Source organism: Nicotiana attenuata, unplaced genomic scaffold, assembly GCF_001879085.1.
Source record: "Nicotiana attenuata strain UT unplaced genomic scaffold, NIATTr2, whole genome shotgun sequence".
Classification (NCBI taxonomy): Eukaryota; Viridiplantae; Streptophyta; class Magnoliopsida; order Solanales; family Solanaceae; genus Nicotiana; species Nicotiana attenuata.
In genome coordinates this window covers 72,847-93,490 of record NW_017673434.1, presented here as the reverse complement: position 1 = coordinate 93,490, position 20,644 = coordinate 72,847, and the positions used below count along the sequence as shown (strand labels likewise).

The 20,644-nt window shown below is 40.4% G+C and overlaps 1 protein-coding gene across 1 annotated transcript; it reads left to right on the top strand.

The window, feature by feature from the left end:
• Positions 1-1,070: 1,070 nt before the first annotated feature.
• Positions 1,071-19,836, top strand: LOC109216377. The gene is made up of 4 exons (XM_019380526.1): positions 1,071-2,836; positions 19,465-19,557; positions 19,644-19,716; positions 19,819-19,836. Exons 1-4 carry the CDS (start codon positions 1,071-1,073, stop codon positions 19,834-19,836), a joined length of 1,950 nt encoding a protein of 649 aa, XP_019236071.1.
• Positions 19,837-20,644: the final 808 nt, after the last annotated feature.

Sequence of the window (20,644 nt, the reverse complement as noted above, 5' to 3'; positions counted from 1 at the left end):
TTCTTGCTACCCTCGACTAGTAACGAAATTATGACAATTCTCCCTCACAAGTCACAAATATCGTTCTTTTTTTTTTCTTTTTTTTTTTAGTGATAGAAATAAGATATTTACTAAAGTATATTATTTCCCACAACACAATACGTGTATATAATAAATACATATGTATAAGGTTGTAGATCATTAACGTCTAAATAAGGTTACAATTTCATTCAAATAGGTTAATTTTGTATTTCTCGTATAGGATAGTAAGAACCATAAAATTTTAGAAAGTGAAAGTGTTAATTTATGTAAAAATAGAAGCATATCTTATCCCAATTACTATTATTTTGAGAGTGTTTGGATAAGCTTATAAGCACTATAAATATCTTTTGGCTTATCTACATGTTTGATAAATATCAAAGTGCTTGTAATTAGTCAATTGATTAGAAGCCAAAATCTGTTTTCTAATTTTCAAAGTACCTTCTCAATAGAAAATTTCTAACTTCGTCTTAATTTTGTATCTGTAGTTCCTCCTTTTCCCTAGAAAGATACTTTTAAATTTATTTCTTTCAATAAAAATATTAAGGGTTATTTTAGTTATTTTACGAAAAGAATAGCTTATCACCAGTTTTTATAAATAAATTAACGTTGAGCTATGTGTATTTTATTTATATTTCTCCCTCACTGTTAGTTAGCTTACCTCAGCTACTTATTAGTTAAATTTTAGTCTAGCTTAGCTGTCAGTTAGTTGGCATTTAGTTAGTGGTCCATGTTGTAAGTGGAGGACCCCACTCATGTATATGTGTACTCATTTTGGTGAACAAAGAAAGATAGTATTCATTTTCCAGAAGTTCCCCTCTTTCAGTTCTCTCTCTATCTCGAGGCTTCTGCTCCTTCTCCATGGCAGCTCAAACTCGAGCTCAAGGTCCTCTGTGATCTTCTCTTCTTTACATGGTATCAGAGCTTTGCTCTATCAGATCCTATTGCTCGATTCCTGTTGAATCGTGAATTTTTGTTGCAGAATTAGGAATTCTGTTCTTTTGCCCTAATTTTCAATTTTGCCAATTTTCTTCTCCCAAATTGATTCTCACATGGCGATTCTCGATCAAGCAGATGATTCCGGCGTTACTGCAGGTAGTCCTATCGCTACCCCCATTTCCGAGTCCAACATCGATCCGAATTGTCCCTTTTACATGCACCCTTCTGATAACCCAGGTGCAATGTTGGTGACGACTCCTTTCAGCGGTATTGGTTATCGATCTTGGAGGAGGAGTGTTTTACGCGCTCTCTCCGTAAAAAATAAGTTAGGTTTCATCAATGGTGAATGCAAACGTCCAGAACCAGATTCCCCATCCTTCCGTCAATGGATGCGTTGTGACGATATGGTCACTTCGTGGATTTTAAACTCCCTTGCTAAAGATATCGCAGATAGCGTAGAATACGCAAAGGATGCAGCAGAGTTATGGACAGATTTGGAGGATCGCTATGACCAAACCAATGGAACCAAACTATATCAGATTCAGAAGGAAATTAACGATTTATCACAAGGAGTACTCGACGTCACAGGTTACTACACAAAAATGAAAAGGTTATGGGAAGAGTTGAACAATCTGAGTACCAAATCTCAATGCAGCTGTAAGTGCACCTGTGGAGCCAAGGAATTCATGCATAAGGCCGAACAGGACAGGCGTCTGATTCAATTTCTGATGGGACTTAATGAAGTGTATACGGTTGTGCGAGGTAGTATTCTGATGATGAATCCATTGCCATCAGTGGCTCAAGCATTTTCTCTGCTAATCCAAGAGGAAAAACAAAGGGAAGTTAGGCCAAGCAACTCGCTTATGATGGAATCTGCACCTATGAATGTCAACTCTTCTAGGAATATCAGTCTGCCTACAATGGAGTCTACCTCTTTAAATGTCAATACATCTAGAAATGAGGGCTTCAAGACCAATTATTCAACTGGGAATCACCCGAATAGCAGGCCTCATCCGTTTTGCGATTATTGTAAACGCCCAGGACATACGAAAGATAAGTGTTTCAAGTTACATGGTTACCCCCAAAATAACACCTTTAATCCTAGATTCAATAAGGGGAAAAGAGTTTCTGCAAATGTACATGGTGCACCAGTTGATTCTATGACAGTTAAGGATGATGGAATGAGCTCTCAAGGGTGTAATGACAACAACAACAACAACATGAACTCTCCTCTTAACCTGACCAAGGAACAGTATGGGCAGCTATTCAGTCTACTACAACAATTTCATATTGGGAATGGAGGAGAGAACACCACCAGTCCGGCTCTAACCAATGGAAATGCCAATTTTGCAGGTATCTTCGCTTGTTCTGCCTCTGTCTTGTCCATTGATTTTGGTTTGCTGTCATGTAGATGTTTTACACCAAGTGCTGACCTCTGGATCTTAGATTCCGGAGCATCCAATCACATGACTTTTAATAAATCCCTACTATCTCACACCAAAACTCTTTCATATCCTTTGCTGATCACTCTACCCAATGGCTATCGAGTGAAAGTGACAGAAATTGGAACTGTAACACTTACATCTCAGATAGTATTACATAAAGTCCTTTATGTACCTTCTTTCAAGTATAATCTCATTTCTGTTCATTGCCTTACTTCACAACTTAAAAGCCTGGTTGCCTTCACTGATTCTTCATGTCTTCTGCAAGCCCCTTCAATGAAGAGGCCTCTGGAGATTGGTGAGATCAAGGATGGATTATATCTCCGTTTGCTCCAGCTGTCTAAAGACTCAGTTTCACTTCAGATTCTGTCCCTTGAATTCCTGCTAATGTTTTCCCATTTCATGTCATGTAAAACTGTTTANGGGGTTATTGAGCTGTGTGTATTTTATTTATATTTCTCCCTCACTGTTAGTTAGCTTAGCTCAGCTACTTATTAGTTAAATGTTAGTCTAGCTTAGCTGTCAGTTAGTTGGCATTTAGTTAGTGGTCCATGTTGTAAGTGGAGGACCCCACTCATGTATATGTGTACTCATTTTGGTGAACAAAGAAAGATAGTATTCATTTTCCAGAAGTTCCCCTCTTTCAGTTCTCTCTCTATCTCGAGGCTTCTGCTCCTTCTCCATGGCAGCTCAAACTCGAGCTCAAGGTCCTCTGTGATCTTCTCTTCTTTACAACTATTATTGTCAATTTCAACACTTTTATCCAAACACGAAAATAGATATAACTTTTTGCTCAGAACTCCATTTTGGCTCCACAATATATGGTTGGAAAGCTAACTCAAAGGGATACAACTTTCATATTTTACGTTTTTCCAAATTCCAAACAGAACAGGGTGAAAAGTGCGCGCCCAGATGCACGGTCGCGCTAGTTTTAGCGCGCCCAGGACAGAAAGTTGTCCAACTAGCGCGGCCATTAGCGCGCCCAGATGCGCGACCGCGCTAGTCAAACCCGGGAAAAATGTCCTTTTTCACATTGGAGAAGGTATAATTATTTGGGCCCAACCCTACTTGGTATATATACATGGAAAAACGGTATTTAGAGAGAGGAGGACGTTTTTGAGAGGAAAACACAAGCACAGAGCCGCCGTGGAGGCCGGGTTTCATATTTTCTTTCACCAACTTTGTAATTTTTATGTTTCTTTGTATGATTTGTTGTTTTGCTACGATGTCTATGTGGAGCTAAACTTCACGTTCTAGGGTTGTGGTTCTTTCATGACTATTGTTATTCAAATATTGATTTTGATTTCTTAGTTTATCATATTGGTTTATTTATTTAATCCTGCACTTAATTATTTGATTGGTTGATCACCAATTGAATACTATCTACGAATCTTGAATTGAACTCGAAAGTGGGAATTCTAGATTGCATATAGGATTGAGTAGAGCAAGTTCTTGAACCTGGGCATCGGGGAACGAATTCGCGGTTAGGATAGACATATACCTAATTGCCTTGCTTGGTTGATTTACAGGAATTATAAATGTGTTCTTGTTGATTCTAACTCCATAGACATATAGGCGTTAGGTTAGCTTGAATAGGCGAGTAAGAACTCGACAGATTCTTATGAGCAATATTAACCCTGTCAACCAATAAACTCGATAAATTAGTTAGTCAATTCAATTGAAGAATACAATATGATTGTTAGATAGCCCATAACCCTAGATCGATTTCATTACATTGATATCATAAAAATCTGCTCTTTCTCTCTGTTAAAAGTTCATTATTTATATTCTTTATTTAATTAGTTTAGAACCAAATACTTCTAGGTTTAATTCTTGTTTAGATAATTAGCATAGTCTAATTTAGTTTATAGTTAATTACAAGTCCTCGTGGAATCGACATCCGACTTTTAGTCACTTTATTACTTGACGACCGCATATACTTGCGTGTGCGTTTGGCCCCCACAGACTAGAACTAGTAAAAACACTTTGTTATATCGCCCGAGTATCTCCTTGTAGCGGAACCAGAAAGATTAACGGAACCACGATTGAAATTATCGATCAGCGATGATCCTCACAATACATTGGACGAACACTGTATAGCATATTCTAAACCTATTGAGATTTTAGAGCATCAGTTATGGGTGGACACTGTTTTTCAACAGTCATTTAATGTGCTTGATATGCTTTAGTCCACTGCGTATCGTTTTATGGCATGGGATTCAATACATTCCTCCCTAAAAGAATTGGTTGGAGATAAACTCAGTGCAAGTACCCTTGCAAATGAAAAGAACTTATTCCTATATTAGAAAGTCAGATAATGTAGCTGAAGAGAACAAAGTCAAAGAAATAAAAAGGAAAAAACATAAAGCAACTATATGCCAGAGAGATGCTTACTTCTCCATTACTATTTTTGTTATGGCTATAAATACATGGCTAACTAATCCATATAGTAATCATGATCTCAATAAATTAAGAAGAGAGATCTTACATGAAGAGGAGAGTCATATTTGTTTAGTAGCCAAGGATGACTTGCCTGCTCCATTATTTAAAAGGTGTTTGGTTACGCCATTTTCTCCTTGGTTTCAGGCAGTCTCCTTGGCTAACTTGACATGCTCTTCTCTTTTCATGCAAGACTTTTCATTCTTCTATCACTACTAAAAATGTGAATTTCCGACGGGCATCCTGTCGGAAATTAATTGGCTCGTCAGGAAGGAATTTTTGACGGAAAGTCCCTCAGAAATGTTTCCTGATGATATAGTAATTTGCGTTTATTTAGTAGTGTGCATGTTAATTTACAAAGTGATCAAGAAGATAAGAAGGAGATAGAAGAGAGGTATAGTATGATGAAAGGAGTCTAATTTTCTAGCCAAGGATGACTTGCCTGCACCATTTTGGGAAGCTCATATAAAAATTTACTGTCCTTTCTTTATTTCTTGGTTTCAGGCAGGTCACCATGGCTAAGTTGATAAGCTCTTCTCTTTCATGCAATGCCTTCTCTTCTTCCATTGCTATGGACATCTTATGTGATAGCCAAGAATGACTTCTTCTATTTTTATTGGCTAAAAGGATAATGTATTAATTATGCATAGTTTCAAAAGGTAGCGCTATTACTAGTGGTATGATCATCTAAAATATATACATTATCAGAAGTTCTAGCAAGTACTTTAGTAGTTTTACGGTCGTCGCTAAAGCAAAAAATGGAGGAACTGCTAAATAATTAAACAGAATAGACTGACTCCTTCACTTGCAACGACTTCCTGATAAAAATGGACATTGGGCCTAACTCAACCCCATAAGCTAGCTTTTAAGGTGAGGATTGCCCAAGTCATATAAGGAGACCAAGGACCTCAAATCCCTCCGATGTGGGACAACTCAACACTTCCTACAATCATCAATAATGTTAAAATAGCACAGATTACCATTGTTAATTAAATAAATACTTTCATGCGAGTCAAACGACCCGTAATATTTTTTGTATTAGTTTGCTGCTGTAACACATTTCGTCAATGAATAATAAAGACTTCAATGCCTTAATTCGAGGACGTATCTTTTAAACATCAAGAAAATATGAAGAATGAGAAAAAGAAAAAAAAAATTACAACCATAAGAGAAGAATTCGGATGATACTGCTAAACATTAAGAAAGTATGAAGAAAGAGAAAACAAAAGAAAAAAAAAAGAGAAAACTTCAATACCTTAAGAAAAGAAGTTTAGACTTACACTTGCTAATCAATTGCTAGCGACAAAGGAGATGAAAACTATTCAAGTGGAAATACTACAAATAGAATACGAGGTTTATAATGCTAGTATTAATTATTCAGGAATGTAATATTGTTATGTAATTAATAGTAAAGAAATTGTACATGTATCAATCATGTAAATTGTTCTTCTAACTTGATCAATTCAATAAAAAGAAGTAATTCATAGAAATAATTCATTGCATTTTCTCCTCTTTGAATTATGATTGACCTTATTTTTAGTGGGGCCTAACTAATGGATTTGATTCTCCGAGTCTCATGTTAAAAGGGTTCGACATAAGACTCCTTTTAGCCATGCTTTTACTGAAAGTCCAATATTCCAACTTTAGTCAGAATGGTCTAATTTGCATTTTTAATTTGCCATATTCTCTCCTTTATCAAGAATCTGCACATTTTGATGAGTATTAGAATTTCATACCCATAATTGAACAAAGAATAGATAGACTTGGTCAGCATAATAAATTTGTTCAACGATCGAATACATGGCAAAATGTTTAAACAAGCTAATTGTCAATTAACATATATCCCTCAAATAAGTGAACGTGATCTCTTTTTTTTTTTTTTTAATAACTATCTGGTATCTGATATCCAAGTCAATAAAAATATATAGTTCTTTTCCCTTTGTGACTAACTTAAGTAAGTAAAATAGCTAGTAAGTATTTTAGATTTTAATATTATCTATTGCACCTTAAGATTTCCTCGCAAGCAATAAGTCATTCGCAAGGCGTGAGGTTGAGAATTGAGATTATTTGTATTCGTTGCGCGTTTGAAACAATTGACTCATATGGTATTTGTTGTGCGTTTGAATACAAGTTATACAAGCTGGTAACAATTGAACAGTAGTAACAAATGGTAATTAGGCAAACTATAGTTATTGAGCTCTAAACTATAGTGTTTTATGAAAACTCCTCTTTATCCAATTTGTCTAGCAAGTATGATCTGAACATAATTGAAAAGTTGTGGCATGATAGTTATGAGCTTAATTTTGCTCGATCTACTACAGGTTGATTTTACCTCGCTCGATGACGAACAATGGTTTAAGTGTGGGTTGGTGATGTTGGCATATATATGGTTTAATGTTACTTTACCCATGTTTCAACCGCATTTTGGTGTTATTTGGTGTTAAAAATGCCCAACACATGTTAATTATTGGTTTTCCACTAATTACGTTATGTGTGATGATTTAGGATATTTAGCGTACAAAAAAATAAAGAAAAGATAACTCCAGCTATGGAGAAGAGGTTGGATACATCGCATCCAACCTAGAAAAGATTTCATTGAAGCCCCCATATCAATGAAGTCTCAAGAGAGCATCCACCTTAGCATCTGCACCTTGGCACAACAAAGTTGCAGGAATAGAGAGCGGATGCAAAGCATCCACCCTAGAATCCGATAATGAGAAGTTCAAGCTGAAGGGGACGCGAAGCATCTAACTTAGCATCAATCCCTAAAGCTGACTCGGAAAAGGAAAAGAAAAATTTCAGCCCACGACTTTTGTACGCAATATATAAGTCCAAACTGCCTCTTTCACTATTAGAAATTCGGCCGAAACCGACCGCGCAAAAAACCGACCGAAATCGGTCGAATTTTAAAAATATTTTATTTTTTAATTTTTGTTTACGAAACCGACCAACTTCAGTCGTTTTTTTGGTGCAAAAATGCGGGAAACTATTTTAGCATGCCACAAAATTTATTTTTTAAGAAACCGATCGAAATCGGTCGGTTTTTCATATAAAATAAATTAACATTAAAATTTAAATTTAAAAAACCGGCCGAAATCGTTTGGTTATTTCAGTCAGTCATTTTAAAAAACCGCCCAACTTCGGTCAGTAACTTTATATTTTTAATAAAACTGACCGAAATCAGTCGGTTATTTTCGCGCGAAATTGCTATTGACTTTGGTCTCTATTTATTACAGACCAGCCTAATTTCGGCGGATTAAAGTCGGTCGAAAATCGGTCGATATTTTTAATTTTTCGACTGATTTCAGTCGGTATTTCTAGATGATTTTAGGCAGTTTATTAGTAGTGATTTAGGTCATCTAACACATTGGAAAGCAGAGAAAAGCCATCATAGAGTTTGAAACGACATAATTCGTCTTGAGTTCTTATTTTTTTCCTTCTTTTATTGATTTTTTTTGTATTCTTGGGAATTAATTGAGATTGTTACCATGACTATGCGTGACTAAACTCGTTTATTCTGGGGTTCTGATTTTACATGAATGTTGTTATTCGGAGATTGATTTGACGATTTAACATATTGGATTGTTTTTTCATATCATGAGCCCAATTATTTACTGCCTAGCTATAAGTGAAATACTATACATATATTTTTTTTTTAATTAAGCCAATCATCTAGGTTTTCACATCTTGTGGTGTTGGGGGGTTTGGCGAGACTCCTACCATGTCTATACCAATCAAAAACGTACATAAGAGGGGGACATGGACCTGAGCTCCTTCTAATCCTGAAGAACATGAGGGGTTACAAATATTTACATCCCACTCATGTTCAGCTACCAAAACAATCAACTTACAAAGAAATTATCTTTGTTGTACCTAGTTCTAAAACTAGGTAATTGCCACCTATCTAGTTGAAAAGGCCCTTCTAAATTTCTTGGGAGTTGTTGGAAATAGTAAAAGAAAGAACTTTTGCCCGAAATAGTAGCATTTTTGGCAAGCATGTCGGCTACTTGATTAGCTTCCCTGTAGTAGTGGGCAATATTAACATCTGTTTGTGTAAGAATCTGTCCAGTTTCTTTGACCATCTTCTTGAGTTTGAGATTATTTTTGTTGCCTTGTATCAACATTTTGGCAATAATCTGTGAGTCTAACTCCAATTTAATATTGGTGTATCCTTGGCGGACGGACCATTAGATTGCCTTTTTAGCAGCTATAGCATCAGCGGTATTGTTTGTATTACACTGGACGGGTAGGGAGAAAGCCATGATCAGTTCACCTTGTTTGTCCCTGACTATTCCCCTTATTCCTGCTTTACATGTTTTCTTTGAAATAGCTTCCATCTGTATTCACTTTGATCTTTCTAGGAGAATGTTTCTGCCAGCTAATCTGTAGCACTCTGAAGGTTGGTCTTCATCTTTCATTCTTTTCACAGAACCTTGGCCAATACTCTATTTTATTGATTTCTGGGAGTGTCATATTTAGAGTCGCTTGTATGGCCCAGTTTATATTTATTTTCATGCTCTTGAGATAAAATTTATTTTGTTCACCATACCTACACGAACTCCAACTTCTCCATATTTCCCAACACACGACCAAAGGGATATCTCGAAGAATGAATTTGTGAATGATGTTTTTTGATTATGCGTCCCACCAGTTTTTAAAATTTTTCCTAATGCTCAAGTTTTCATGTTTGATGCCCAGGGGGCTCCAAAAGCTTTCCATAATCGTTGAGTGTCACGACCCCAAACCGGGACCAGTCGTGATGGCGCCTCTCATGAAACAAGGCCAGCCGACACAATCCCCCAATACCAATTAACAGTTACAATAATTCACAATCAAGTCATTAATAAGTGATAAATCCCAAACTAGAGTGTAATAAAACAAATGCGGAAACAAACACAGCACGACATCGGGGTGTCACCATTCATGAGCATCTAAAATCCGTCTAAGAGTAAGAAAAGACAACATAGTCTAATACGAAGCTAGAACAAACGAAATAAAAGTAGGAATAAGATGCACTGGGCTGCGAACGCCGAGCAGCTACCTAGTCAACTCCAAACAAGCCTGCTGGAATCAAATCAGCCCTCGCTAGCGTGACCCGAGACTCCTGAATCTGCACACAGGGGTGCAGGGAGTAATGTGAGTACGCCAACTCAGTAAGTAATAAAAGTAAAGGCAGCTGAGCGATAAGAAAAAACGTAAATACACTGCAGAATGCTACAACGAGGCAGTGTAAAACCAGCACAATACAATAAAACAGTAAAAACTCATAAAAATTTCTTAGTTCAGTAAAACCTCTTTAAAAAATCTTTCAACAGTTCAAATGAGTGAATGAAAATAGGTATAAAAGATAGTACCACAAATCAGCCCCTCGGGAAAAATACCAACAGAAACTAGCCCCTCGGGCTATCTCACAATCACTCGTATCAGCCCCTCGGGCAATAACATGGAACAACATCAGCCCCTCGGGCTATATCACATCACAAACTGGGTACCCGCGCTCACTGGGAGTGTACAGACTCCAGGAGGGGCCCCTTACGGCCCAAGCGCAATAACAAGCCATCTCGTGGCGTAATCAACAGGCTCTCGGTCTCATATCAATCACAAGCCACCTCGTGGCATAATAAATCTGGCCTTCAGCCTCTTATACATCAAAATCAGTACCACATGCTGCAGCGCACAGCCCGATCCCATAGTATCCTCACAACACAGGCCCTCGACCTTACTTAGTCAGAACCTCACAAGCCACACGGGCAACAGTAAAACATGATGCTCAGCCCAAAATATCATTTAAAATATCAAAAACGAGTAAAGGTGGCTAAGTTGTGCAAATAGTAGAATATAGCATGATTGAATACAAATACTAAGTCAAAACAGTGAGGAATAGTAGTAAAAATACCCTAAGGGTCCAAACAGTTGGCACGAGGCCCAAATATGGCATTCAGCCCAAAACATGATGATAGCAGACAGTTTTCAATCAAATACGCAGTTAAACAATCATACGGGACGGACTAAGTCGCAAGCCCCAACGGTGCACGACCCCACACTCATCATCTAGCGTGCACGTCACCTCAAAGTAGCATAACGATGTGATATCCGAGGTTTCATACCCTCAGGACAACATTTACAATCATTACTTACCTCTATCCGGTCCAAACTCTAGCCCGCGATGCCTTTGCCTCTCGTCTCGGCCTCAACTCGCGTTGAATCTAACAAAAATCAGAATCATGACGTCAAAATATGCTAAGGGAACGAAGCCCATGCAAAAATAATCAAATTACGACACGAATCCCGAAATTAACCATACCCGACCCCTGGGCCCACGTCTCAGAATCCGACAAAATTACTATCATGGAATCCTTATATTCCCACGAGTTCATGCATATCAAATTTACCAAAATCCAACCACAAATGACCCCTCATTTCCCAAATTCTAGGTCTCTAATTCCAAGCCCTAGTTTCTTCAATATTTACCCACAAATTTCCATAAATTTCGAGCCTAATCAATGAAATAACACCATAAGAACGAGTTTTAGGTTCAAAAATCTTACCTCAATGAAGTTCCCTCTGATTCCCTCTTCAAAATCTCCCAAAAAGCTCCAAAAGCGTTTTAAAAATGTGAAGAAAGTCTAAAAATCGCGAAGGATGGAATATATACTTTCTGACCCAGGGATTCCGCACCTGCGGTCCATTTTCCGCTTCTGCGGTATAACCCACCGCACCTGCGGTTTTCAGTTAAACGTCTGGGTCCGCACCTGCGATCGAACACCCGCACCTGCGATACCGCAGGTGCGCTCAACCAGCCGCTTCTGCGCTTCCAGCTCCCATGGCCAAATTCCGCCTCTGCGACCGACTGGGCGCTTCTGCAAGCCCGCGTCTGCGGTCCCCTAGCCGTAGGTGCAGTTATGACAGTAAACTCAACTTCAGCTGTCAACTCCCAATACCTAACTCTCCGTCAACCATCCGAAATCACCCCAAGGCCCCCGGGACCTCCACCAAAAGCACAAACCAGTCACATACCACTATCCAAACCTATACCAATCTTCAAAATACCTCAAACAACATCAAATCAACCAAATACATCGCATTCAAGCCTAAGGTTCCAAAATCTCCCGAATTACGCTTTTGATCAAAAAGTCTATCTAACCACGTCCGAATGACCTGAAATTTTTGCACACACATCCCAAATGACACAACGGACCTACTGCAACTCCCCGAATTCCATTCCGACCCCTATATCAAAATCTCACCTATCAACCCGAAAATGCCAAAACTCCATTTTCGCCAATTCAAGCCTAAAGCTACTCCGGACCTCCTAAACAAATTCCGATCACACTGCTAAGTCCCAAATCACCTCTCGAAGCTATCCGAACCATCGAAATTCACATCTGAGCCCTTTTTCACATAAGTCAACATCCGGTTGACTTTTCCAACATAAGCTTACTCAAAAGAGACTAAGTGTATCAAACCTTACCAAAACCATTCCGAATTCGAACCGACTAACCCGATTCCACATAACACAGATAAAAAAAGCATAAGAAAGCATAAATTGGGGAAACGGGGCGGTAACACATGAAACGACCGGCAGGGTCGTTACATCCTCCCCCTCTTAAACAAACGTTCGTCCTCGAACGGGTCAAGAAACATATCTGAAGCCTCGAATAGGTGAGGATATCTGCTCCGCATATCCCGCTCGATCTCCCAGGTAGCCTCCTCCGCGGGCCGACCTCTCCACTGCACCTTCACTGAAGCTATATCTTTTGACCTCAACTTTCGAACCTGACGCCCCAAAATAGCTACTGGCTCCACATCATAAGTCAAATCATCATCTAGCTGAAAAGTGGTGAAATCCAGAACATGCGACGGGTCCCCAATATACTTCCGGAGCATAGAAATATGAAACACCGGATGCATACTCGACAAGCTGGGTGGCAAGGCAAGCTCATAAGCCACCTCCCCAATCCTCCGAAGTACCTCAAAAGGCCCAATGAACCGAGGACTCAATTTACCTTTCTTCTCAAACCTCATAACACCCTTCATGGGTAAAACCTTCAACAGAACCTTCTCACCAACCATGTAGGACACATCCAAAACCTTCCTATCAGCATAACTCTTTTGTCTCGACTGCTGTACGAATCCTCTCCTGAATCACCTTCACCTTATCTAATGCATCCTGCACTAAGTCTGTACCCAATAGCCTAGCCTCACCCGGCTCAAACCTACCGACCGGAGATCTATATCGTCTCCCATACAAAGCCTCATATGGAGCAATCTGAATACTCGACCGGTAACTGTTGTTATAAGCAAACTCTGCGAGCGGCAGAAACTGATCCCATGACCCTCCAAAATCAATGACACAAGCACGCAATATGTCCTCCAATATTTGAATAGTGCGCTCGGACTGCCCGTCTGTCTGAGGGTGAAAAGTTGTGCTCAACTCAACCTGAGTACACAACTCTCGCTGTACCGACCTCCAAAACTGTGAAGTAAACTGAGTGCCTCTATCTGAGATGATGGAAATTGGGACACCATGCTAACGAACAGTCTCCCGGATATATATCTCTGCCAACCGCTCTGAAGAATAGGTAGTACACACAGGCATAAAGTGCACGGACTTGGTTAGCCGATCCATAATCACCCAAATAGCATCGAACTTCTTCAAACTCCGTGGGAGCCCAACTAAAAAGTCCATGGTGATCCGCTCCCACTTACACTCTGGAATATCTATCTGTTAAAGCAGGCCACCCGGTCTCTGATGCTCATATTTCACCTGCTGACAATTGAGACACCGAGCTACAAATCCTACAATGTCCTTCTTCATTCTTCTCCACCAATAATGCTGCCTCAGATCCTGATACATCTTCGCGGCACCTGGATGAATAGAATACCGCGAGCTATGAGCCTCCTCTAGAATCAATTCCCGAAGACCATCCATATTGGGCACGCATATCCAGCCCTGCATCTTCAATACCCCATCATCACCAATGGTCACATCTCTGGCATCGTTGTGCTGAACCCTGTCCTTAAGAACAAGCAAATGAGGATCATCAAACTGGCGCTCTCCGATGCGATCAAATAAAGAAGACCGCGAAATCACACTAGCTAATACCCGACTGGGCTCCAAAATATCCAACCTCACGAACCGATTGGCCAAGGCCTGAACATCAACTACAAGGGGTGTCTCCCCTATAGGAATATATGCTAAACTCCCCATACTCACCGCCTTCTGGCTCAAAGCATCAGCCACCACATTGGCCTTCCCCGGATGGTACAGAATAGTAATATCATAATCCTTTAGCAGATCCAACCATCTCCGCTGCCTCAAATTGAGATCCTTCTGCTTGAACAAGTGCTGGAGGCTACGATGATCAGTGAATACCTCGCAAGACACCCCATACAGATAATGCCTCCAAATCTTCATCGCGTGAACAATGGCAGCCAACTCCAAATCATGAACAGGGTAGTTCTTCTCATGGGGCTTCAATTGACGAGAAGCATAAGCAATAATTCTACCCTCCTACATCAATACACATCCAATAACCACTCTCGAAGCATCACAATACACTGTATATGAACCTGAAGCTGATGGCAACTCTAATACTGGAGATGTGGTCAAGGCAGTCTTGAGCTTCTGGAAGCTCTCCTCACACTCATCCGACCATTGAAATGGTGCACCCTTCTGAGTCAGCTTGGTCAATGGCGATGCGATAGATGAGAATCCCTGAACAAACCAGCGATAATAACCTGCCAAACCAAAGAAGCTGTGATTCTCTGTGGCTGGGGACGGTCTAGGCCAACTCTGAACCGCCTCTATCTTCTTTGGATCAACTTGAATACCCTCGCTGGACACCACGTGCCCCAAGAAAGCCACTGAACTGAGCTAAAACTCACATTTGGAGAACTTTGCATAAAGCTTCTCCCCTCAATCTCTGCAACACCACTCTCAAATGCTCCGCGTGCTCCTCCTGACTACGCGAGTATACCAGAATATCATCAATGAAAACAATAACGAACGAGTCGAGATAAGGCTGAAACACGCTGTTCATCAAATGCATGAACACTGCTGGGGCATTGGTCAGCCCAAAAGACATCACAAGGAACTCATAGTGACCATATCGGATCCTGAAAGCTTTCTTGAGAATATCCAAGTCCCCGATCTTTAGCTGGTGATACCCAAAACGAATATCAATCTTGGAGAACACCCTCGCTCCCTAAAGCTGGTCGAACAAATTATCGATACGAGGCAAAGGGTACTTGTTCTTGATTGTTACTTTGTTCAACTGCCTGTAATCAATGCACATCCTCATCGTGCCATCCTTCTTCTTCGCAAATAGAACAAGCACACCCCAAGGCGACACACTAGGCCGAATAAACCCCTTATTAAGGAGTTCCTAAAGCTGCTCCTTCAACTCCGCAAGTGCCATAGGATACGGTGGAATAGAAATGGGCTGAGTGCTCGGCACCAGATCAATACCAAAATCGATATCCCTGTCCGGTGGCATGCCCGACAGGTCTACAGGAAACACCTCTGGAAAATCCCTCACAACCGGAACAGAATCAATGCTTGTAGTCTCTGCACTGACATCCCTCACAAATGCTAAGTATGAAAAGCAACCTTTCCCAACTATACGTTGAGCCTTCAAGAATGAGATTACCCAGCTGGCAACATAATCAAACAAACCTCGCCACTCAATCCGTGGCACACCCGGCATAGCTAATGTTACTGTCTTGGCATGACAGTCCAAAATAGCCCGGCACGGAGATAACCAATAATATCACATCGAAGTCTACCATACATAATAACAGAAGATCCACTTGGGTCTCCAAAATGCCAATAGACACAACACACGACCGGGATACACGGTCTACCACAACAGTATCGCCCACCGGAGTAGAGACATGAACAGAAGAAATGAGAGACTCGCAGGGCATATCAAAATAATGGGAAATATAAGATGACACATAAGAGAAAGTAGAGCCATGATCAAATAACACAGAGTCATCTCTGCGACAAACTGAGATAATACCTATAATCACCGCGTCTGAGGCAACCGCATCCGATCTAGCTGGGAGTGTATAGAAACGGGCTTGACCACCACCGGATCCTTGGGCGACCCCTGGATGACTGTCCTCCACCCCTAGCTGGCTGGGTGGATGGTGAAGTAACTGGTGCCGAAGTCGATAGCTGACCCCTCTGCTGAGATGAACCCCCAAAGCGACGAGGACACTGCCTCCGCATATGTCCCAACTCCCAACACTCATAACAACTCCTTGGTTCCAGAGACGGGGACTGAAGGGGACCCCTAGCACCAAAATGACTAGCAGATGCACCTGGCGCGGAAGAGTCTGTCACATCTCCTTTTTCCTACCCCCGAAAGGTAGTTTGAGGGAGTTATTCCAACTTAAAGTGGCAATCGAAACGGGATTATTTTTAAAGTTCAGAGTCGCCACTTGGGATAATTTATGGTGTCCCAAGTCACCAATTCAAATCCCGAATCGAGAAAAGATTGACTCTGTTTTACAGTCCGCGAACACAGAAATCCGAGTAAGGAATTCTGTTAACCCGGGAGAAGGTGTTAGGCATTCCCGGATTCCGTGGTTCTAGCACGGTCGCTCAACTGTTATAATTGGCCAATTAACTGATTTTAATACATGTTTTAGCCTATGGTTCAATTTTAACCTATATGACCGCTTTTAATTATTTTTACGAAAAAATTGCAACGTCATCTAAAATATATCTTGAACCGCGTCACATAAATGCACCCGCAGTCCGCAACACATTTTATTTAACGTTGTTGAGATTTGGATTTGGGTCACATAATTGCGCACCCTTAGGAAGGTAAATTATTAAAATATCGCGTCTAAAGCAACTACGCATTTGCAACTTTGCGAGGGCCATGGAGGATTCGCTAAATGGCACGCCTCGATTTCTAAGGATAGTAATATTAATTAAATGAGGGCCATACATTTTCAGATTATATTTGGCACGGCATGCCTCATCTCCAATTTTAAAGGGAATTCAAGCTAAACTCTCGAGGGCCCAAAGCTATATCCTCTTTAACGTGGCTCACCTTAACTATTCAAAGAAAGCTTAATTTTCTAAGCATTAGGAGCTGGGATTCTACTATGTCCAAACTAACTAAAAGGATTGTCTTTTTTTTTTAAAAAAAGGAAAGGGGCGGATGATTCAGAAATAATGTGTGGGCCTAGCATGAGGCCCAATAGCCTGCCAAACGTAAGGCTATCCAAACAACAATTCCATGACAGTCCACATCGGGCCCAAGAGGGAGCCCAAATTAAAAAATGGACCAGTTTTAGCAGACATTGAGACTCCAGTTTGAGTCCACACATAGCACAGAATATCAAGTATTTGCTTTCGAATTTACAAATCATACTGCTTTTAAGAAAATCAAACAATTACTGATTGGAATACACCTATCTTCACTTTTTATGCAGAAGCTACAATCCAAACATCAATTCATTTTTGTTATCTATCATCTAATACCATCACAATTCGTGCCAACAGCATTCCATAATCTCGAAAGAACAGTAAACATTCGCTGATTTAGACTCCAAAGAGAAGTTATATACCATAACCTAAGATCAGAAAGCTACTCAAAATAATGCATTGATTTCAACTGAGCTACCATACGACTTGAACTCTGCATGCAAATACCCTTCGCAAATATCCTTAAAAGTCCCTTTTATATACAACAATAAGCTCCAACTCATAAAATCCAAACAGCTAAACCATAATTTGTTCCCTATTTCAAACCAAGACTAAACTAAAACAAAAAAAAAAACAAAAAAAACTTAAAAGATACATCCAACAGGAATTAGCTGATTACAGATTTAGTTATTTCCTATTCACTGATAAATATACTTAGTTAGGATCTTTCTAAGCTAAGTAGTACAGGCTGTGCATGAAATTGAAAGAGAGAGAAATGAAACTTCAACAACAAACAATCATCAGATTTGATCACATTTCAGATTCGAACTTCAAGTTACATTCAAGTGATGTCCATGGTTTCGACAATTACCTGGAAATGAAAGGAAATAAGAAGTGAGGGATCAGCAGTAACAATAGCAGAAGTCAGCCCCAGATTCAATCAATCAGATAGTGAAATTAGCCAAGGAAGACCAGATAGTGAAAATCCATGAAATTGCAAACAATGGAAGAACTTATTTTATTTTGAATTTGTGGGAGTAATTCATATAGGGCAAAAATCACGTGCTCACAGCTGCCCCTCTTTGCTCGGAAACACGAAGAGTTTTCATGCAAAGATAAAGTGAGCAGATACGAGCGATTTTTGCCCGTTTGAATACTCCGTGGGAAGCATTTTTGCAAGATTTGACCGCACCCTGCTTCCGAGGTTGCCTACATATCCTTGGCTGTAAAGGAATCAGGTCAGTGTAGTTCGGGAAGTTTCGGTAGCTGGGACTACCATGAAGCTGTGATTTTACTGTTGCTGTTGTTGTTGCTGCTGCTTACTGAACTCCTTATTACACCATGACAAAATAAAAGAAGCTAGACTAAACTATGATCTATGCATTACAAAAATACTATCTATATCCTCAAACTTGATCTTGTGATTCCTGTTGCCTTGTTGACTTGTATTTTCCAAGTGAAGTTCCTTTGTTGCCGACTTGAATTGTAATCTAAGATGCTTTCCCTTTTCTTCAGGTGGGCGCCCGATTGCTGAACTTGAATTGTCTTCTTTCGAACATTGGTGCTTTGTTCTTCAGGTGGGTTCCTGATTACCAATACTTTGAGTTGCTTTGTTCCCCAGGTGAGCTCCTGATTACCGACACTTAAATTGCCTCCCTTCCTTAAAACTGGTGTTGTTCTCCCTTGCTCTCCAGGTGGGCGCCTGATTGCCAAAACATTAACTGTATTCCCTTGCTTTCCAGGTGGGCGCCTGATTACCAAAACCTTAGCTGTATTCCCTTGCTCTCCAGGTGGACGCCTGATTACAATATTTGAACTGTATTCCCTTGCTCTCCAGGTGGGCGCCTGATTGCCAAAACTTTAACTGTATTCCCTTGCTTCCAGGTGGGCGCCTGATTACCAAAACCTTAGCTGTATTCCCTTTCTCTCCAAGTGGGCGCCTGATTACCAAAACCTTAGTTGTATTCCCTTGCTCAACACTTTAACTGTATTCCCTTGCTCTCCAGGTGGGCGCCTGATTGCCAAAACTTTAACTGCTTCTCCTTGTTCTCCAGGTGGGTGCCTGATTGCCAAAACTTTAACTGCTTCTCCTTGTTCTCCAGGGGGGTGCCTGATTTCCAACACTTTAACTGTATTCCGTTGCTCTCCAGGTGGGCGCCTGACTGCTAAAACTTTAACTGCTTCTCCTTGTTCTCCAGGTGGGTGCCTGATTGCCAAAACTTTAACTGCTTCTCCTTGTTCTCCAGGTGGGTGCCTGATTTCCAACACTTTAACTGTATTCCCTTGCTCTCCAGGTGGGCGCCTGATTTCCAACACTTTAACTGTATTCCCTTGCTCTCCAGGTGGGTGCCTGATTGCCAAAACTTGAACTATATTCCCTTGCTCTCCAGGTGGGCGCCTGATTACCAAAACTTTAGCTGTGCTCCCTTGAAACTTGACTTGTTTTCCCTTGTTTGCCAGGTCGACGCCTGATTGCAGAAACTCGAACCATTTTCTCTTGCTACTTGGAACTGTTTTCCCTCGAAGCTTGCACCATTTTCCCTTGCTCTCCAGGTGGGCGCCTGATTGTTGAACATGCACTATCTTCCTTTGAAACTTGAGCTGCTTTTCCTTTGAACTGTCTTCCTTTGTTTCTCCAGGTGGGTGCCTGATTGCTTGAACCTGAACTGCTTTCTATTCTTGAAACTCGTGTTGTTCTCCCTTGCTCTCCAGGTGGGCTCCTGATTTCAACAAAATAGACAAAACAAAGAAAATTTTCTGCCCCAGTTTGGTAGCTGGGCATATTTGTGAGTATTAACTGAATCATGTTACCAGACATCATTAAGAATTTGAAAGTTAGATCCCAATGAAAGTTTTAAAGCTAAATTATATCTTCTAAAGGTGTGACTTTTGCTAAATCTTTTATCTAAGAAAGTCTTAAAACTACATCCCATTATCCAAGAGGGTCCTGAAAATCAAAAATCAAGTCTTATCTTAAGAGTGACAACTTTTACGGCAGAATTATGCTACCCTACAGCAGAACTTACGGTAAATCTTGTTATCTAATGGAAATCTTAGAGCTAGGTCCCATTATTCAGGAGGGTCCTGAAAATTCGAATTGAATCCTATCCTAAGAATGAAAACTTCAAAGACAACTTATATTCCTTTGGGGTACATTTATGCTAGATTTTGCTGCTAATGAATGTTTGGAATTTTAAACTCGGTCCCATTTTCCAGGAGGGTCCTGAGAATTTACTGTCAAGCCTGTTGGTGCTTGCCTTTCCTTATGGAGGGTTCCTCCGAAACCAACGAAATTTTCTGCCCCTCTTTCAATCAAAGAAAAATCTTGTCAGTTTAAAAAGTGGTGGTTAGTTTGTGGCCTTCTTGCTGATGGTGGCCTCTCCGCTACCATGCTTTGTTTTGACTGGTTTCCCCGAACTGACCAAGAACCGCCTGACTTTCTGACTGACTTCCACCCATATGACCTTGGATGACCCAAGTGTTCTATACCCAAACTGTTGTGTTGCATCTCTAACCCATTTATCCGCACCTCTGCATCTCTCACGAAATTACTAAACCATTTCACCGATGGAACTTTTGCTGACCCTATATCCCGTTTCACATCATACTATCTCTAGCAATGCCTTGGCCACCCTGTGCT